Genomic DNA, 18,365 nt, shown 5'->3' with positions numbered 1-18,365 from the left:
CAAAGAAAGGCCTTTCTTTGTTGGAAAGGATTATGTTTGCTGTTCTAAATCATTAATGACCTGTTATGAGGGAGCCCCCAGTGGCTCAGTGGGTTAACCCACTGAGCTGCTGAACTTGCTGACTGAAAGTTTAGCGGTTCAAATCTGGGGAGCAGGGTGAGCTGCCGCTGTTAGCCCCGGCTTCTGCCAACCTAGCAGTTCGAAAAGATGCAAATGTGTGTAGATCAATAGGTACCGCTCCAGTACTCCATGAAGTCCACATGACCTAAGAGGCTCTTCGGCTTAGAAATGGATGTGAGCATCACCCCGCAGAGTTGGACTCAACTAGACTTAGTCAAGGGGAAACCTTTACCTTTATGAGGGAGAGGGTCTCCTTAACAGCGATGATTCAAATATGGAAGGTTCTCCCTACAGGGATAGTTTGGCATCATTAGGACACCAGGGGAATATTTTCTAAAACCTCCCCAGAATTTCTCATCTGAATATTTCAGTCTGATGGTATTTTCTTTATATATGGCTACATTCAATACATTTTTCTATTTGGCTCAATGGCATCATTGTGTTTTTACATTCTTTTTGCGAAGCTATTCTGAGACTTGCCTTGAAGGGCAGGATAAAAATTACTTTGAACTGTACCTAATCATATTCTGCTTTGTTAGCTCATAAAAAAGCAATTTCAGGGTGCTGAGGTTTTTTTTTAAAGGGTAACTTACTATCTCAACTATAATTATCCTTATCTGTCTAAAATAATTGTAATGATCTGGCACAGGATATGGTAGAGACAGCTAAATCAGCTCATTTTCTCAAGCCCAAGATGCACTGATAATCTGAAGGCCAGGTCAGGTCAAGCGAGAAGAATCCCACAGCGAATCTTGGAAGCGTCCCAAGCCCATAGAAAACAAGTGCCGCTTGCACACAGTTCAACAACGTACCCAACTCTTCCAGGGAGGGAACGCCATACGTTTCATCATGATTGTCTTGGATCTCCGACTTGCACATCTCCATTTGCTGATGTGTTATGGAGGCAACTGGCTTCTTGGGCAAGTCCATGCGACTAATGATGGTCTGGAATCGCTTGTAGGTGAGAGGAGGTTTGTGGCCATTCAGCTCAATTATCCTGGAAGAGCAGGAAGAGGCCATTAAAGAACAGACTGGCTCCCACAGAAGGCGGGGAGGAAACTGCATTGTCAAACGTGCATTAGGACTAGGAGTCTCTTCACAGGTTCACGTGAGAGAAAAGAAATACTGAAGACACAAAACAACACAGACCTGTTCCCTCATTTATTTCTTAACACAGCGGAATTACTATCCATGACACTCTAATCCATACTCCCAAATTTCACTGTTACAAATTATTCCACATTTAAATAATCTAATTTTAATACATATTTAGTATTTTTAGAATTAAATTATTTTGTTGTTTCAAAATTTTAATTCTTTAAATTGTTCTTTTTTCATAATCTGTCCAGAAATATCTAATGATATTTGGCCATGACACAAACATTTAATATATAAATCCATTTCCTCTGTCTTGCTAACCACTATACAGGCAGCTGTCAAATTACGAACAAAATAGGTTCTGTAGGTTTGTTCCTAAATTGCATTTTGTTTGTAAGTCAGAACAAATACATTTTAGTAATGATAATCATCATCATCATCTTTATTTATATTCCACCCTCTCTCCCTAAGGGGACTCAGGGTGGATTCCAACAAAAAACAGCAAACATTAAATGCCAAACACATTCATAAATAAAAAATACAAACACAAACAAATCAAATATAAAAAGAACACAACAGCTACAGCAAAAACAAAAAAATAAATGAAAACATAACCTACCAATTACCTTGCATTTTGTATAAAAACATTAAACATAAATTATATAAACACTCACAACAATATTTAAAATGGTTATTAAAATATTAAATGGTCAATAAAGTCAGCAAGCTAACCATACAAAGTGAACCAAAACCAAATAAGTAGAGTATAACAGCAGTATCCAAGAGATGGTGTATTGATTGAATCTATTGATTTTAGTGTAACTCCAGCCAAACTATCTATGTATTTATCTATTGTTTGTTTTGTTGCAGTGTATGTTGTGCTGTCTGTGTCCCTATTCAGAAGATTTCAACTCACTTTCTGTCCCTGTGATACTTGGATTTTGAAAAATTTGGCTTGTTGTGGAAATAAGGACTGGTGATAAAGTTTCTGTGAAGACACCCTTTCCCCATGATTACTCTTTCAGGGGCCCCTGGTGGTGCAGCAGGTTAAACCGCTGAGCCAGCTGACCAAAAGGTTGGTGGTTCAAATCTGAGGAGCAGAGGGTAAGCTCCCAATGATAGCCCAGGTTTCTGCCAACCTAGCAGTTCAAAAACATGAAAATGTGAGTAGATCAATAGGTACTGCTCCGGCGGAAAGGTAACAACACTCCATGCAGTCATGCTGGCCACATGACCTTGGAGGTGTCTACGGACAACACTGGCTCTTCGGCTTAGAAATGGAGATGAGCACCACACCCCAGAGTCAGACATGACTAGATTTAATGTCAGGGGAAACCTTTACCTACTCTTTCAGGTGTGAATTTCTCTCCCAAAAGGTAGATTTTCTCACTTCCTGATGTCTCACTTCCGTTTGTAAGTTAAATGTTTGTAACTCAGTGATTGCCTGTACCAGCCTCTGAAGAAAAACTGCATCCTTTCATTCCAGAAACATTATTTTAAACTGCTATCTGCTGAAGGCTATCTCTAAGCCATATTAATAAAATTGTGTCCATGGATTCAACCATCCAGGTCTTGAAAAAATTAAATAATAAATTAATCCAAAAATCAAACCTTGATTTTGACATTTTAGTTAAGAGAGACCATTTGACTGCACAACAGTATACAATAGGAAATCAACATCCACAGATCTTGGTGTCCATCACTGATGATGGAACAAAACCCCAGTGGATACCAAGGGCCCACTGCTCTGCCTGTGTATTAACCTTACTGTGGATGACTTTGGAGGGTTAAAGGACCATTTTTCACCATCCTCAGACATACCACAAATCTATTAATTTTTTCCAGAGGGTTAAAGGACCATTTTTCATCATCCTCAGACATACCACAAATCTATTAATTTTTCCAGACAATACCAGAGATGACAGGAAGGTCATACCCATTTTTAAGGCAGGATCTCTGCTAAAATAAATCTCACAGAGGTAGGGTGTTTTAGTGGAGGATTGTGCCTCCTGGAGTCACTATTCTACCATTTTTGATTTAACAATGGGAGAGAGAACACTCTGTGACTGTCTTGGGTTGCAAAAGTATCATTCTTGATTGCAGAATAGAACTTTCAACTGTTTCTCCTTATGTCATTTGATATTAGTATTTTACATCATATTCCTCTCTATCTGATACAAGTAATCCACCCACAATTGCAGAAGTATTCATGATTTTATTTGACATTTAAATGTTCTAATTTCTCTTAAGGTTGCCACCGTTTAGTGATAGGCTCAGGAAAAATAAAGCAAAATTGTACTGTTTCCCCTGACAGGTAGATAAATGCCCCAATCAAGAGAAGCTCCCTGGATGTATTAAGAAGACGTGAATGGGGAGCGTGGCAAACTGTCTCTCTCTTTCTACATTACAGTCAAAAACAGATAGTAAGAAATTATTTCACTGCATCCTTCCAGGTACACAACAATGGCTTCGGACATGAAAGAACAAGAAAAGAAGGACAAATAGTATGCCCCTTGTATCGACAAAAGATACATCTCACGGCTCCCTATAGATAGCTGAAAACATAGATAATAACAAACATTATTACGACCAAACTTGGGCTGGAGGCATGTTATAGAATTACATTGGAGGACCTAGAGAGGTCTACAAACACTCTGGGAAGGATGTTTTTTGGAGCATAAGTAAGTGAAACTGTGAATTCGTATTTCTGTGGAGGCAGTGCAGTTTTGCTGCCATGGGAACTGTGTTCCAGCCCTCAACCTGACAACTCTTTAGCTCTCACTCAGGCTGAGAAACATGATATCGTAAGCGAATAGCTCAGCTGTTGCCAAGAGCATTCCTCAAGTGTTCAGGCAGTTTTAACCATAGCAGCAGTAGTACGTGAAAATGAGAAGTTGGTTAGAATGCCCAAGCAATGTGGGGAGTTGCATCACTAAAATGGTTTCCTGCATGGTTAAGGAATCGGCATAAATTGTGTCCTGAGTGACAATTGGGAAAATAGTATAATGAAAGGTGGAATCTTAGGTGACCCTGCACAGTGTTAAACACAGTGCCTTACACTTTGTAGGAAACCAGAATGGTTTCTGGATATTACACAAAGAATCGTGATTTAGGCATTCAGGACAGTCTTAAATCCAGGTGCCAACCATTTTAAAAAGCAAGCAATTTTGCATTTCTTTTATTCCTTGCATAGTTTGAAAAGAAGTCCTTTGCATAAGACCTTGAAACCTTGGACCTTTTTCCCTGCTGAAGCAGAGCCTTCAGAACACAACAAGACAAGACAAACCCCTGATGGCAGAAGGGGAAGAGTTAACAAGAGGCAGACAGAGCCAAGTTAGTAGCTTATGTAAAGCTGAGCAACCAAATCAGCTTCCTGCTCAGCTTGTGAGCTAACAGTTATAGAAGCCAGCAACCACGTTCACCCAGTGAACGGCTTATGCAAAAGGGATGGGCTCTCAGTTCCAGCAAAAGCCATGTGCCTGTCCTTCCCCTACAGGCTGCACGGGTAAAGGGGAGGAGCTCCACGCCACCACGACTCTGGCAAGAGAAGCTCACGTGTCATGGCTCTGTGAGCTAGTTTCCCAAGAAGGCACAGCAGCTACGAAATGGGGTGGTTCTTTGCCAAGCAGTGCTTCCGCCACTTCAAATTTAAGCACCAGCCTAAAACACCAGTACTAAGAAAGGCATTGAAAAGGAGCCTCCTGCCTCTCCCTGCAATGCTCCACAGGAACCATGCAGTTTAGAATGGTCTGAAACTGTCTGGGTCATATACGGGAAGGCACATTGCTTAGCTATTGAAGGACCACAGGAGGGGCCCAAATACAATGCTATGTTCCACTTCAACTGGTATGAAAATATCCTGTGGAAGACTTGGATTTGTAGTCTGGTGACGTACTAGAACTCTCTGGCAGAGAATTATAAAATCCTTCCCCAAACTGCAAATCACAAAATTCCACAGGATGTTGCCATGGCTGTTGAATTGGAAAACCGGCACTACAATTGTATAGTGTGAATGAGCTTTCAGTCTTAGATACACAGTCGATCCCCTGTATTACTGATTATGAAGCCATGTATTCAACCATTCACAGCTTGAAAATACTCCCCTCCCACATTGCAAAAAGCAAACTTTGATTTTGCCGCTTTATATAAGGGACAACACTTTACTATGCAATTGTATACAGTGGGACTTGAGCATCCACACACTTTGGTATCCATGTGGAGTCCTAGCGCTAAACCCTAGCAAATAGGAAGGGCCTATATACAAGATGAATCCTGCTATCCAGCTATGCTCAACAGGAGACCTTGGGCAAGCCTTATCTATTGCTCTATACCAGGGGTCCTCAAACTAAGGCCCGGGGGCGGATACGGCCCTCCAAGGTCATTTACCCGGCCCTCGCTCAGGGTCAACCTAAGTCTGAAATGACTTGAAAGCACACGACAACAACAATAATCCTATCTCATCAGCCAAAGGCAGGCCCACACTTCCCATTGAAATACTAATAAGTTTATATTTGTTAAAATTATTCTTCGTTTTAATTATTGTATTGTTTTTAAGTGTTTTGGCACTACAAATAAGATTTGTGCAGTACTCATTCGTGTTTTTTTTTCAAATTATAATCTGGCCCTCCAACAGTTTGAGGGACTGTGACCTGGCCCTTTGTTTAAAAAGTTTGAGGACCCCTGCTCTATACAATACCATCCCAAATTCACAAAAAAGTAATACCTTTACTGGGCCAACCAAAAATGCACAAAGTATATCATGCAAGCTTTTGAAGCTCCACTAAGGACAGGGGCAGGAATGGTCTCTGTATCATGGGTTTTGCTAGTACAAATGAGACAAGAATAGCAGTGTTTTTTTTTTTTAAAGTAGTATTCCTTTAAAAATAGGAAGTTTAGAGTAAAGTACTTCAGAGATGAGAGATAAATGTGTTTTCAATCATACAATCCTAGAGCTGAAAGAGATCCCAAGGGCCATCTAGTCCAATCCCCTGCCATGCAGGAAAACACAATTAATGCATCCCCGATAGGTGGCCATCCAGCCTCTGTTTAAGACCCTCCAGAGAAGGACACTCCACCACCATGGGAGGCAGCATACTCCACCACTGAACAGCTCTTACAACAAGGAAGTTCCTCGTAACATTTAGGTGGAATCTCTTTTCCTGTAATTTGAATCTATTGGTCTGTACCTAATCTCCAGAGCAGCAGAAAACAAGCTTACTCCCGCCTCAATGTGACATTCTTCTAATAGCTAAACATGGCTATTTTTTCTGTGTCAGAAATAATTTGAGAAACTGCAGGTCACTTCTGGTGTGAGAGAACTGGCCATCTACAAATATGTTGCCCAGGGGACGCCCAAATGTTTTACCATCCTGTGGGAGGCTTCTCTTATGTCCTAGCATGAGAAGCTGGAGCTGACAGATGGGAGTTCACCCCGCTCCCTGGATTTGAACCACTGACTTTTCGGTCAGCAGTCCTGCCGGCACAAGGGTTTAACCCATTGAGCTACCGGAGACTCCTTAACATGGCTATCATGTCCCCTTTCAGTATGTAGAAAGGAGACCCTTTTGTCAACATAACTTTTCCCAACTTTCCAAGCATGCAAACAAACCCTTTGCAATTCAGGAGGAAGAAAAGAAAATCCTGCAAACAACAGTCTGTCCTAAAAGGCCATTTGTTGCCAGCATGAACAGAACACTATTTAAACAGAACAAAGGAGTTCTTGTTTACAGCTCTCGTGCATACATTCCACGAAGCTTCTGCAAAACTGGTGAAGATCACGTATCTTCAATAATTACTGGAGGTTTTCCTATGTTATCCGAGCAATTAACATTGGCAAAAGTTAAAAAGCATGGGAGAATAAAAACAGGTTGTCATATTAGCCCAGGACACCTTTTGAATAGCCCAAAATTCCTGAGTTTAAATATATACAGTACATACAAAAGGAAAAGAGTGGATAAAATACATTTTTTGCATATACACATCCTGATGGAAAAATTATCACCTGTCATTTCTGGAAACCAGGAGCAGCAATTTTTCCCACAAAAGAAATAGCAGTGCTTTCCTGCACCTTATTTCATTCCCTTCCAACTGAAACTGGAGTTAGAAGTCTGACCTTTAAGTCTCTCTCTACACATAAATCTGGGGGTTAGTAAGACCTGCCCTGAGTACCAGGAGTAGAAAACTGTCTCCTAGAAAACTATCCCATCTCTGCTTTAGAGCAATGAAGCTCCTCTGAACAGTGATATACTAAGAAGCAGGTCTGAGACCTCTGAATCTTAAAACTCTGTGAGGCCACACAGAAGAAAATGGATGTGAACCACACCCAAGCTCTCCATACGATTGGTGTTTAGCTGCCAAGTTACTTCTCAGCACACAATTCAAGGCACGAAATACCAACAGAAGACTCGACTTCTAACAGTTGGCTTCAAAGAGAAAAGCTGCTTTCATGAAATCCATGCGCTGCATAGCAAATAAGGTTTTATTTGAAACTTATTAATTGCACTGCAAGTCATATACATACAGAAAGTTAAAAAAAATCTAACCTAGAATTCTGACCAAGTGAAATTAATAGCAAACTAACACTATCTGTGAAAACGCCCAGTACCAAAGAGTTAAAAAACATCATCAGAATGGCTGTGTTCAGAAACTAAACAAATCATGCTATTGCTGAATGAGCCCAGAAAAGCTCAAAGTCTCTCTTTTCTATAGCAGTTATGAGATCCAAACATGAGGTAAATAAATAACAAACTTGACACTTCTGTACCCATGGCATCACAGTAGAAGGACTGCAATTTTGGTCCATTAAAGAAACAACAACTTCCAAATATTCTGATATTTCAAATTATGTATGGTTTTCTTAGGCAGACTAATACTTTGTCTGTATAAGCAGATCTGAAACTTACCTATCAAGGTCATAAAGAGTATGGGAATTCTCCGTTATCACTTCTACTCCAGCTTCTTTAGCTAACTTCACTATAGCTGCATCTCTCTCTTTTCCAAAGGGTTCCGAGTCGTACTCAAAAGTGAGGCGGGTCACTCTCCATTCCTGCAAAAAAACCACATAATGCCTATATCAGCTATTGCTAAGTACAAACATGAAGGCACCATTCTGATCATCATTTTTAAAACCTCTGGGAAATACTTGAAAGTACACCAAGCAACAAAGAAGAAAAAAGGAACAGTATATGGAGGGTATCTTGTTTGTAAACAATGAGCATTAACATATATTCAAGCATCCTACCAACCTGCATAGCTACTCTTGCATTCACTTAAAAAACATTTCGAAATAAGGATTTTCATTCACAAAATCACATAACAGGATACAATCCAGTTTGAGTATCCCTTATCCAAAATGTGTAGTATTTTGGGTGGGTTTTGGCAATATTTGTGTGTGTGTGTGTGTGTATGTGTGTGTGTGTGTGTATATATATATATAATTAGATATCTTGGAGATGGGACACAAGACTAAACACAAAATTCATTTATGTTTCAAATATAGTTGGCCCTCTACATTTACAGGTTTTGCTTTTTTTGGATTTTATTAATATGTTTTATCTAGGAATCTCAAGATCTTCCAGAATAACTCTACAGCAACTTCCATTACAGAGTTGCACTGGAATAAAAATGGATTCCTAGATGGTACACTTCTCTAGGCATTTCTAGCTACTCAGCATGATCTTATTGTCAGCTTCCAGCAGAACTTGACCGTAGAGTCATACTGGAGGACCTAGCAATTCTTAGAGAAGTGGTTTTTCCGATTAATAGTGTTTTCTAATTTGTTTTTTACACCCTTGCAAGAGTTCTGCACCTCTAACCTGAGTGAATGTGTCCTTTCCAACTATACACCTTATACAGATAGTTTGAAGGTATCTTTATGCACAGTATTTTTAATAATTTTGAGCATGAAACAAAGTGTGTGTACATTGAACCATCAGAAAGAAAAGGGGTCATTATCTCAGTCATGAATGTGGATAATTTTGGAGAATTTCTGGATAAGAGATGCTCAATCTCTATACAATTCATAATGGCTATTCCCATTCCATCCTCAGTTTACTGCATGCAGTTTACTTAATTGCAAGGAACTGTTCAACCTCTGACCTCGCTTGCCATAGGATACTTGCCATAGAGGTAGGCGAAACGTCAGGAGAGAATGCTTTTAGAACATGGCCATATAGCCCGAAAAACCTACAACAATCCAGTGTTCAACTGTTTGTCTTAATTGCAAAGAAAATGTTTCTTATGAGGGGGATCTATGTTGATTTACATTGTTTCAAAACTTGTTTTGCTAGGATTCTAATTACTGTTCCCAGTTGACCCTGCATGGAATTAAAATCTATAAAATAAAGAAGAAATAGTTCCAAAGTTATCACAAATGCATCTTCTTTTATCTCTCCCTTAGCTAACCAATTATATAACTCAGCTTCTCATTCAGTACTAAAGTAAACGGATGATTTAGGACAGACTCATTTCCATCTTGCATTGTAAGAGCCTTCACCAAAATGTTCCTGTCAAATACTGAGAAGTGGAAGCTATCACTTGCTATCTTCACAAAGCCATACTTCATAGTTCAAGAAATTAAATATATATTTCCTGGTGGCACCATCTATGGTGCTAATTGTTCTCACTATTCTTCTCTCCCATTCTGGGCAACGTCCTTCAACTGCGAGAAGAGACAAATGACAATCTGTGAATCAAGGCCTTCCAAATATCTACTCATGATTTGCAAGGCGATTGCTTCCCATGTGGACCAAACAAAAGGGGTAAGAGTTAAAGGGCTTGGTAACTCTTGTCTGCTTCTCTATTACATAATGGATTTTTGTCCCAGTGAAATATACTTTGCAAGACATCCTGTAGCTCCTGCAAAACACTGAATCTGTTATTTTCTCTAAGGCGTTCCTTACTAATATGTCTCCTCTGGGTGCCATTTAATGTGCTGAATCTTCCTGCATGTTCTCTGAGAACTGATATTCTCTGAGAACTGATCTTCCTGCATGTTTTCTGAGCAACAAGATCAGTTATCTGAGAACTGATCTTGTTGCTGTTCCTCATCATCACTGATAAGGGAGAATGCTTTGAATAGATTCTGGGGCTCCAATCCCACAGAATGATTCCTGATCCCTCTACTTCTACATTTCACATCCCACCAACTGCCTTACTCCTGTTTGGGAAATGAACTCACCTCACAAACATTCCCTGTGCATTCCTCATCCAAGAATATGTCATGTTCTCTAATACAGTGAAGAGTAGATACACAGGCCATACTGTAACATGCTCTATGTGGGGCTGCCTCTGAAGATGGCTTGGAAACTTCAGCTGGTCGAAAGAGCTGCAGCCAGGTTGCTAACTGGGGCTGGTTACAGGGAGCAGACAACTCCCCTGTTGCAACACCTCTACAGGCTGCCAATCTGTTTCCAGGCACAATTCAAAGATCTGGTTATGACTTTTAAAGCCCTAGATCAGGGGTCTTCAAACTTTTTAGACAGAGAGCCAGGTCACAGTCCCTCAAACTGTTGGAGGGCAGGATTATAATTTGGAAAAAAATGAATGAATCCCTATTCACACTGCACATATCTTATTTGTAGTACAAAAAACACTTTAAAATGATACAATAATTTAAATGAAGAGGAATATAAACAAATATAAACTTAATAGTATTTCAATGGGAAGTGTGGGCCTGCTTTTGGCTGATGAGATAGGATTCTTGTTGTTATGTGCTTTCAAGACTTAGGTTGACCCTGAGTGAGGGCCAGGTAAATGACATTGGAGGGCCATATCCGGCCCTCGGGCCTTAGTTTGAGGACCCCTGCCCTAGATGGTTCAATTCCAGGCTATTTGGCTGACTGCATCCCCTCATACGAACCTGCCCGGGCCCTGAGAGCTTTAGGAGAGACCCTTCTCTAGGTTCCATCTCCATCTCAAGCCTGGTTGGTGGGAATGAAAGAGTAGACTTTCTCAGTGGCTGCACCTCGACTCTGGAACTCCCTGCCCAGGGAAGCCAGAATGGCCACCTCCCTGCTGTCCTTCCGCCAGCAGGCTAAAACCTTTTCATTCAGGCAGGCTTTTAAAGCTGAAGGTGTTTAAGAGTCAGGAATGCTGTGGTTTTTAATTTTGAATATGTTTTGACGGATTTTAACTGTGATTTTAAAACTTCTGTTTGTGTTTAGTTCTGTTTTAATATTTGCATATTTGTGTATAGTATACTAAGGCTTTTATGTCAAGCCGCTTTGAGTCCTCTTTGGGGAGATAAAGCAGGATAACAATATAATGATGATGATGATATGGATGGTGAAGGAGTGTGTTATGTTAGTGTTCATCCCAGAAAACACTTCCTCAATACCTATATTCAGTAGGTACTGAAACAGAACTCTGGGCCTCCTCCTCAAAATTCCCTGGTTAAACATACATTCTGTTGGTCTTTCATATTAGTCAAGCTCCTGTTTGCTAAGCTTCTGGGACTGGGAATGCAGCTATTCAGAGAACTAGATCCTCCTCCAATCAAGTTTGACTCACTTCCAGGAGATGCTCCACCCTGCTTAGATCACGGGGCCACACACAGTAGAACATCAGTACATTAATAAGCACTCAAGTATGCTTCCATTCAGCTCACCCAAACTATTAACCTTAACCCAACAGGTACAGGCTCACCGAAACACACCACTGGAGTTTCGTCCCAGAACCTCTTGAAGATACTGAAATTCAGAGACACTCTGAAGTCTCAGTATATACAATAGCGTAGTCAAATGATGCCCTTACGTAAAATGGCAAACAGCTTAAATGTGTACCAGGGAGCTTGAGGACTTTTGAAACGGTGCAAGGTTACAGCAGTGCATGCCTACAAATGAGCAGAGTATTTGGTACATGAAAAAAGCAAGATTTGCTTTTTTGGAATTTTTGAGTAGTGAGTAGTTGAATGCATGGATACAGAACCCATGAATACAGAGAACCCACTGTATACCAAACTCCATCTATGAACACTCTACTATTTTAATCATGTAAATTATATTATCAGATATGTCAAAATTACATCAAACCCTGCATGACTAACATCGTAAAAAAACCATCAGGGCTAAGAAAAGAATTCAAGGAAATTCAGTCTCTTTTTCAGCTTCTCGCCTCATTTCACGCTGCAAAAAGCATGGCTTGTTTCCTCTGACAAAATGCATGTATGAGATGAAATTGGTTGCCACAAGCAAGCATCACATAAACCTTTTCAAAATGTGACACAACTAAGTGGAATATAGGATGAGGCACTCATTGCCTAAATCCTACAACCAACATTAAGGTACAGTCAAATTAAAACACTACAGAAAACTATTTTTGGAAAGGAAATGCATAGTAACAGAGGGATGTTGAAAAATTCCCCCAAAAATGTGGACCATGCAATACCAGACTAAAAAGCTGATATTCCTGTTATTTACTGGGGCCCTATCTACACTGTCATACAGTGCAGTTTCATAATGCATGTATTATATGAATCTACACTGTCATATAATGTAGTTTATGAAACTGCATTATATGGTAGTGCACATGAGGCTTGAAGAAGAGTTTCACAAGGACCAACCAGGTGAAATGCTAAGAGATGACTAGCTAGTATGGATAGTATCTCTAAAGAAATCTTGCATGCTAGTAATACTGCGTTCTCTATGGAATAATTGTCATTCTTAGTGAATGGAGCCTTCAGTTAGACTTAATTTTTCATATCTCTAAGTCAGACTTTTACAGTCAGCAATGCAGCCTCTGCAAATAAGAACAGCTAGACTACCTCTAAATGTGACCTTTTGCATGGCAATCTATGAATCACTGGTACTGATCCCTATGTGAGTCACAGAGCCTATGGAGCAGTGCCTTTTAGCTGACATTTTACAAGAGAAAGAACTAGGTTTCCGATTTAGATGGAGACGGCAAGAAGCTAATGAAATATGCCTGGTGTACTGCTGGTTTCTGAGGGACGGAAGTTTGTCTTCAGGCATATCTTTAATCTCATGAGCTTTACTCTCATTCTGCTGTATGCCTTATGATTCTGTATTTACTACTTGGGTCCTGCATCTTGTTCCATACCTTCATTGGCATAGTAATTCCAATGCCAGGTGAAAAAAGAAAAGATGGCAGCAATGGGAAATGAGGGATGCCAGTTCCAAGCTACTTATTCATGGCGTCTTTTGGAAGAAGGTTTATCTGTGAAACTAAGGTGCTATGGACGAGATGACTTGGACAACTGCTTGTCACAGTTCACAGATGATTATTAAAGCTTCTCCTTCTGTGATGCTTTTTCTCTAAGGACTTCTCCAAAAGCTAGGCATTTGCAAAGTAGGCATTTGCAAAGGAGAAAGATGCCTTTTTCCTTGTCAAGCAGTAATGCTACTGATATAGCACATCATTATATGAGCAGTACACTACTACTGGATCCCAGCCTTGGTTATTCTTTTGTCTGTGGTACTATTTACATTGTAAAAGTACCATTAAAATAATGTAGATTCTGGTTGCTCTTTTCCCAACCTATGCTCCATGGACCACCAGTGGTCCGCAAGTACTAAAATATGGTCCACAGACTCACTGTTACTACACTGTTGCAACAAGAGTGATGGGTCTCACAAAACACTCTTAATAGTGCCAAGGCTTACTAAATATGGTTTTCTGTGGGCAAGCAGATGGCGACTACTGGATGGCATATGTTCTATATCAGAAACTAGAGCTGATGTGGTCTATCCAATGCAATTTTCTGAATCAGCACCCCAAATAAAAGTTGACCAAAAACTGATTTGTAACCCTTTTGGTACTCATATTGGAGAGTGGCCCCTGATCAAAGTGGTCCCTGGTCAAGTTGTCCCTGGTCAAAAAAAGGTTGGGAACCACTGTTTCAAACACTGTCCTTAATCAATCCACATTTCAGCTCAGCCAAAATGTTTACTTTGTTGTTGTTTATTCATTCAGTCACTTCCGATTCTTCGTGACCTCATGGACGAGCCCACGCCAGAGCTCCCTGTCAGCCGTCACCATCCCCAGTTCCTTCTGAGTAAAGTCAGTCACTTCAAGGATACCATCCATCCATCTTGCCCTTGGTCATACAGGGGGGAAGCTACTATTTGTCTCCTTTGGCTTTTCCTGAAAGGTCCAGTAGTCCCTTGACTTAAGGTGCAATTACACGGCAGAATTAAACAGTTTGACGTCACTTTAACTGCCATGGCTCAATGCTATGGAATCCTGGGAGATGTAGAGTGGCAAAAAAAAAAAAAAGCTAAATATCTTCTGAAGCTACAACACCCAGGAATCCATTGTACCGAGCCACGGCAGTCAAAGTGGTGCCAAAGTAAATGAATTCTGCAGTACAGATGCATTCTAAGAAACTATGGCCCCTTCTACATTGCCATATAAAATCCAGATTATCTGCTTTGAACTAAGGAGACAATGTGGATTATCTGCTTTGATGATCTAGATTATATAGCAGTGTAAAAGAGACCTAAGGCAGATGTCAAACAAGAGAAATAAAAACTCTCAGCATGTATGGTGAGTTGGTTCAAATCAACATCCTGCAAATTAACGAAGGCAAAGGGCTGTTCTGAATCAATTTACATATATTTTCTACTGATTCTTCCCTTATTTCCTAATCCAGCTTGCAAATTTAATCACTTAAACCATTGTAATTTTCAGACAGAAAAATATTATTTACATCCTATCATTCCCACTTAGGTAATGTTACAAAAACAATATGCTATACAGAAATCCCTGTTGAATGCAGTCAATGATAACCAGAATTGCAACCTCAACTTACAGTAATCTCTGAGGTTTTATTATCCTTGAATTAAGATGTTAAAATCGGCAGCAATGCAATTAGATGTGAAAGATCAAATTCTCTACAAAAAAGATTTTCACATAATTTAAATCTTACTTTAAAGAGCCTTGGAAAAACATCAGTTGGCTGGCCTCGCACCACAAATAAGCGGGAACCGAGTTTTCTCAAACTGTTGTCCAAATCTTCCAAGGACTGGAGCAAAAACCTAGGAGGAAGAAACAAAATGTAATCAAAATCTATAATAAGCACAGGTGAAAGGTCCATATATATATAACTTGAAGAAACACCGCAAAATATCAAAGTGTGATCTCTATTTATGAAAACTTAGGTTTCCCTTTCTCTTATATAAACTAAAGGACTTTGAATGTACGCCCACCAATGTAGCCTTCTTTGGAGAATTTGCAGAGAGCAGAAGAGGTGAAAATAGCCAAGACATTAATTTGTTATGGAAATATCTGTCTACCAGCACCTGGCTAGATTTATACAATATTGTGTATGCTTTCAGTGTATTAGATCTCATAATTCTTTTTTACTTTTATCTCTGTTATATTTTGTAATTTAAAAAAAATGTTTTCCATAATACACGCAGTTGGCCTTCTGTATCTGTGGATTCCACCATCCATGGCTTGAAAACTGATCTGCATTATAATGGCAGTGCAGATGGTCTCAGTAGCTGCTCCTGGATTTTGGAAGTCTCTTCCCAGGAAGATCAGAATGGCATTCTTCTTCCTGCCCTTCCATTGGCAAGCAAACATCTTATTTTTCTAACAGACTTTTAAACAGAAGTTTTTTAAAGAGGGTGCTACATTGTTTTAATCTAAACTATATATAATTGCTTTTTAAAAATGTTTTAATTGCTTTAGTACTGTAAATAGTTTAAAATATAATGTTCTAATTCAAAACTGTTGTATGTTATTAAAACTATTTCTTTTTGTTTTAAACAGTAGGCCACTACGTGATTCCCAATTGTGTGTAAAAGGAGCTATATAACCAAACACAATAAAAAATATAATAATCTCAGAGATGGCTAACTATCCACTAATCTGCCTATCTGAGTTTTCTCTCCTCTGTATGTTGCCCTTTGACTTTAAAGCCAGAGAATTAAGATGGAATTAAAATGGACAGTCACATCATGATTAGACTGTAAATGTTTATTTATTCCCCAATCCTTTATAAAAACAAAAAGGTTGCACAGTTAACTTTCTACTAAATGTCCAGATTAGCAACATGCAGAAACCACTAGAATCAGAAAGCAAACATTTAGGAAGGGCTGGTTCAGACGCAACAGAAAAGATAGCATCTTACTTTGTAAAAATATATAATAATAAATAGCAAGATTCGCAAATCCTCACTGATCCCTTTAAATATTATGTAAAGACATCCGTTTCTCAAGTTCACACATCAGAGGGAACTGTACATAACCCTCTCCATGGACACAGATGAAAATGGGAAGGAATCTTAAGTCTTATTCCTGTAGCAGTCACATAAGCCTTCTGTTACATCTTCCTGCCTTACACAGTAACAAAATAAACAGAGCTAATGACGTAAGGCTCAAGATTGTGCAACTAACATACTCATCTGGATATGGATTTTTAAAAACTCATAACAAAAATCCAATACCCTGTGCCTGCAGCTTGACAGAAATGTCTTCCCTTTTTTTCACTCCTTCAGCCTTCCAGATTCTGTTGATATGAGTGGCCCATCAGCAAATAGACAGCAGCATATAAATTAGAGTATTTAAAATGTATCTTGACATATTTCAGTTAACAGGAAAGATTTATCCTCTTCCTATCTTCTGAATCCGGTTCAGAAAGGGACATGCCATTCTTTCTGATGCACTTAACAAGATTTATTTCCTCCAACACTATCTTCCCACTCAATTTTTCTTTGCCTTTTAGGCACCCAAGAGACATATTTTATGTTAAATTTTACATTCAGGTACATGGCCAAAGTAATATATCCTTACTCATGTCAAAAATGAAAGGTGGGCATTTATATAAATAGTCGCTTTGGTACATAACCATCACACATCACTTGTAAAGGTTATCAGATAATATAATTAGACACAGTTTTATGGTTTTTTGACATGTAATGTATCAGCATAGGGCTGCTTGTCCAAACTCTGTATGAGCTGTAATTGCAGTTGGCCAATCAACACAGCACATTCCTTCACTGCTGCATCAGAGTGGAAAAGTCCTAGTATTCAGGGTTCTTTTGGTTCACCTAAAACTGTCAGAATATATGCCTCAGAACAGGATAGGAATGTGTTCGTGCAAAAAAAGACTGAAAGACGGAGAGATTTCAGCAGGGCAGCATCCTATTTTAATTCATGTAATAAAAGCGATAAGATAAGCACCCTACACTGCTAAGATACCACGTTGTATTCCTTTCGCTCTGCTTACAGTGCTATTGTCAGTTATTACATAAAGCAAAAGGCAGCTGCCTACGTGACAACTTGATTCTTGCAAATGCAACAGTGTTGTGGTAAAATAATAATAATAATCTTGGGAAGGTGAAAATTAACAATATGCCCCACATATATTTAGAAGCAAAGCCAGACCCCGAGAGAGAGTACTGCCTGGATCAGTGTTGTATTTATGCCGCCTTTGATACGGTGTGAAAAAAATGTTATGCACCTCTGTTTAGCAATGCTGCTTCCACAACTGCTATTGCCACATCCCGATTTAGTTCTTATATTTCTAATTTTAACCACACAGGGTACTCCTGTGGCTTAAATGATGAATAATCCTGACCTCACAAGCAAGGGCTTGAACTGAGGATGTTATAAAAGGGATTTCCCAGCTTCTATACTTAGGATTCTAACACCTAGCTAAGTATATAGCAGTACTGTAGTAGAGCAAGTAGAACAAGAATCTCTTTCATTAGAGAAGATGCACAACAAATAGCGTCATCCCAGTAGCTAAACCAAATGACAGCAACAATCATTCCCTTCTATAACTACTGCATAAAGTGTCATATTTTTCAGATCTTCTGCAAATATCTTTTACATAGGTTACAAAATTTGTGAACTAATAAACATTAAAGTTGTGTTTTGTGTTTAGGACGTCGAGAAGAGCAACATAAAATCACAAATCACTTTCAGAACTATACTAACACAGGATTGCAGCATAAATCTTATTTAGGTTTACATGCAGCTGCGACACAGTGAATCTCTTTAGACCAGGCATGGGCAAACTTGGGCCCTCCAGGTGTTTTGGACTTCAACTTCCACAATTCCTAACAGCGAATTGTGGGAGTTGAAGTCCAAAACATCTGGAGGGGCGAAGTTTGCCCACACATGCTTTAGACTTAATTCCTGGGAAAAGTACACTTAACTAGCTTGTATAACATTGATTTA

General features: G+C 39.4%; 1 protein-coding gene across 1 annotated transcript in view; it reads right to left on the bottom strand.

The window, feature by feature from the left end:
- CRY2 (cryptochrome circadian regulator 2) overlaps positions 1–18,365 on the bottom strand; it is a 40,989-nt gene that overhangs the window by 19,158 nt on the left and 3,466 nt on the right. Inside the window, exons 2-4 of the mRNA XM_060764089.2 lie at positions 15,104–15,212; positions 8,121–8,263; positions 933–1,117 (exon numbers count right to left, since the gene is read on the bottom strand). Coding sequence (XP_060620072.2) covers positions 933–1,117; positions 8,121–8,263; positions 15,104–15,212 — 437 coding nt within the window. The remainder of the gene's footprint in view (positions 1–932; positions 1,118–8,120; positions 8,264–15,103; positions 15,213–18,365) is intronic.

This window comes from Anolis sagrei, chromosome 1, assembly GCF_037176765.1.
Source record: "Anolis sagrei isolate rAnoSag1 chromosome 1, rAnoSag1.mat, whole genome shotgun sequence".
NCBI lineage: Eukaryota > Metazoa > Chordata > Lepidosauria > Squamata > Dactyloidae > Anolis > Anolis sagrei.
Note: the sequence above shows the minus strand (reverse complement) of the source record. Positions and strands in the feature narration are given on the sequence as shown.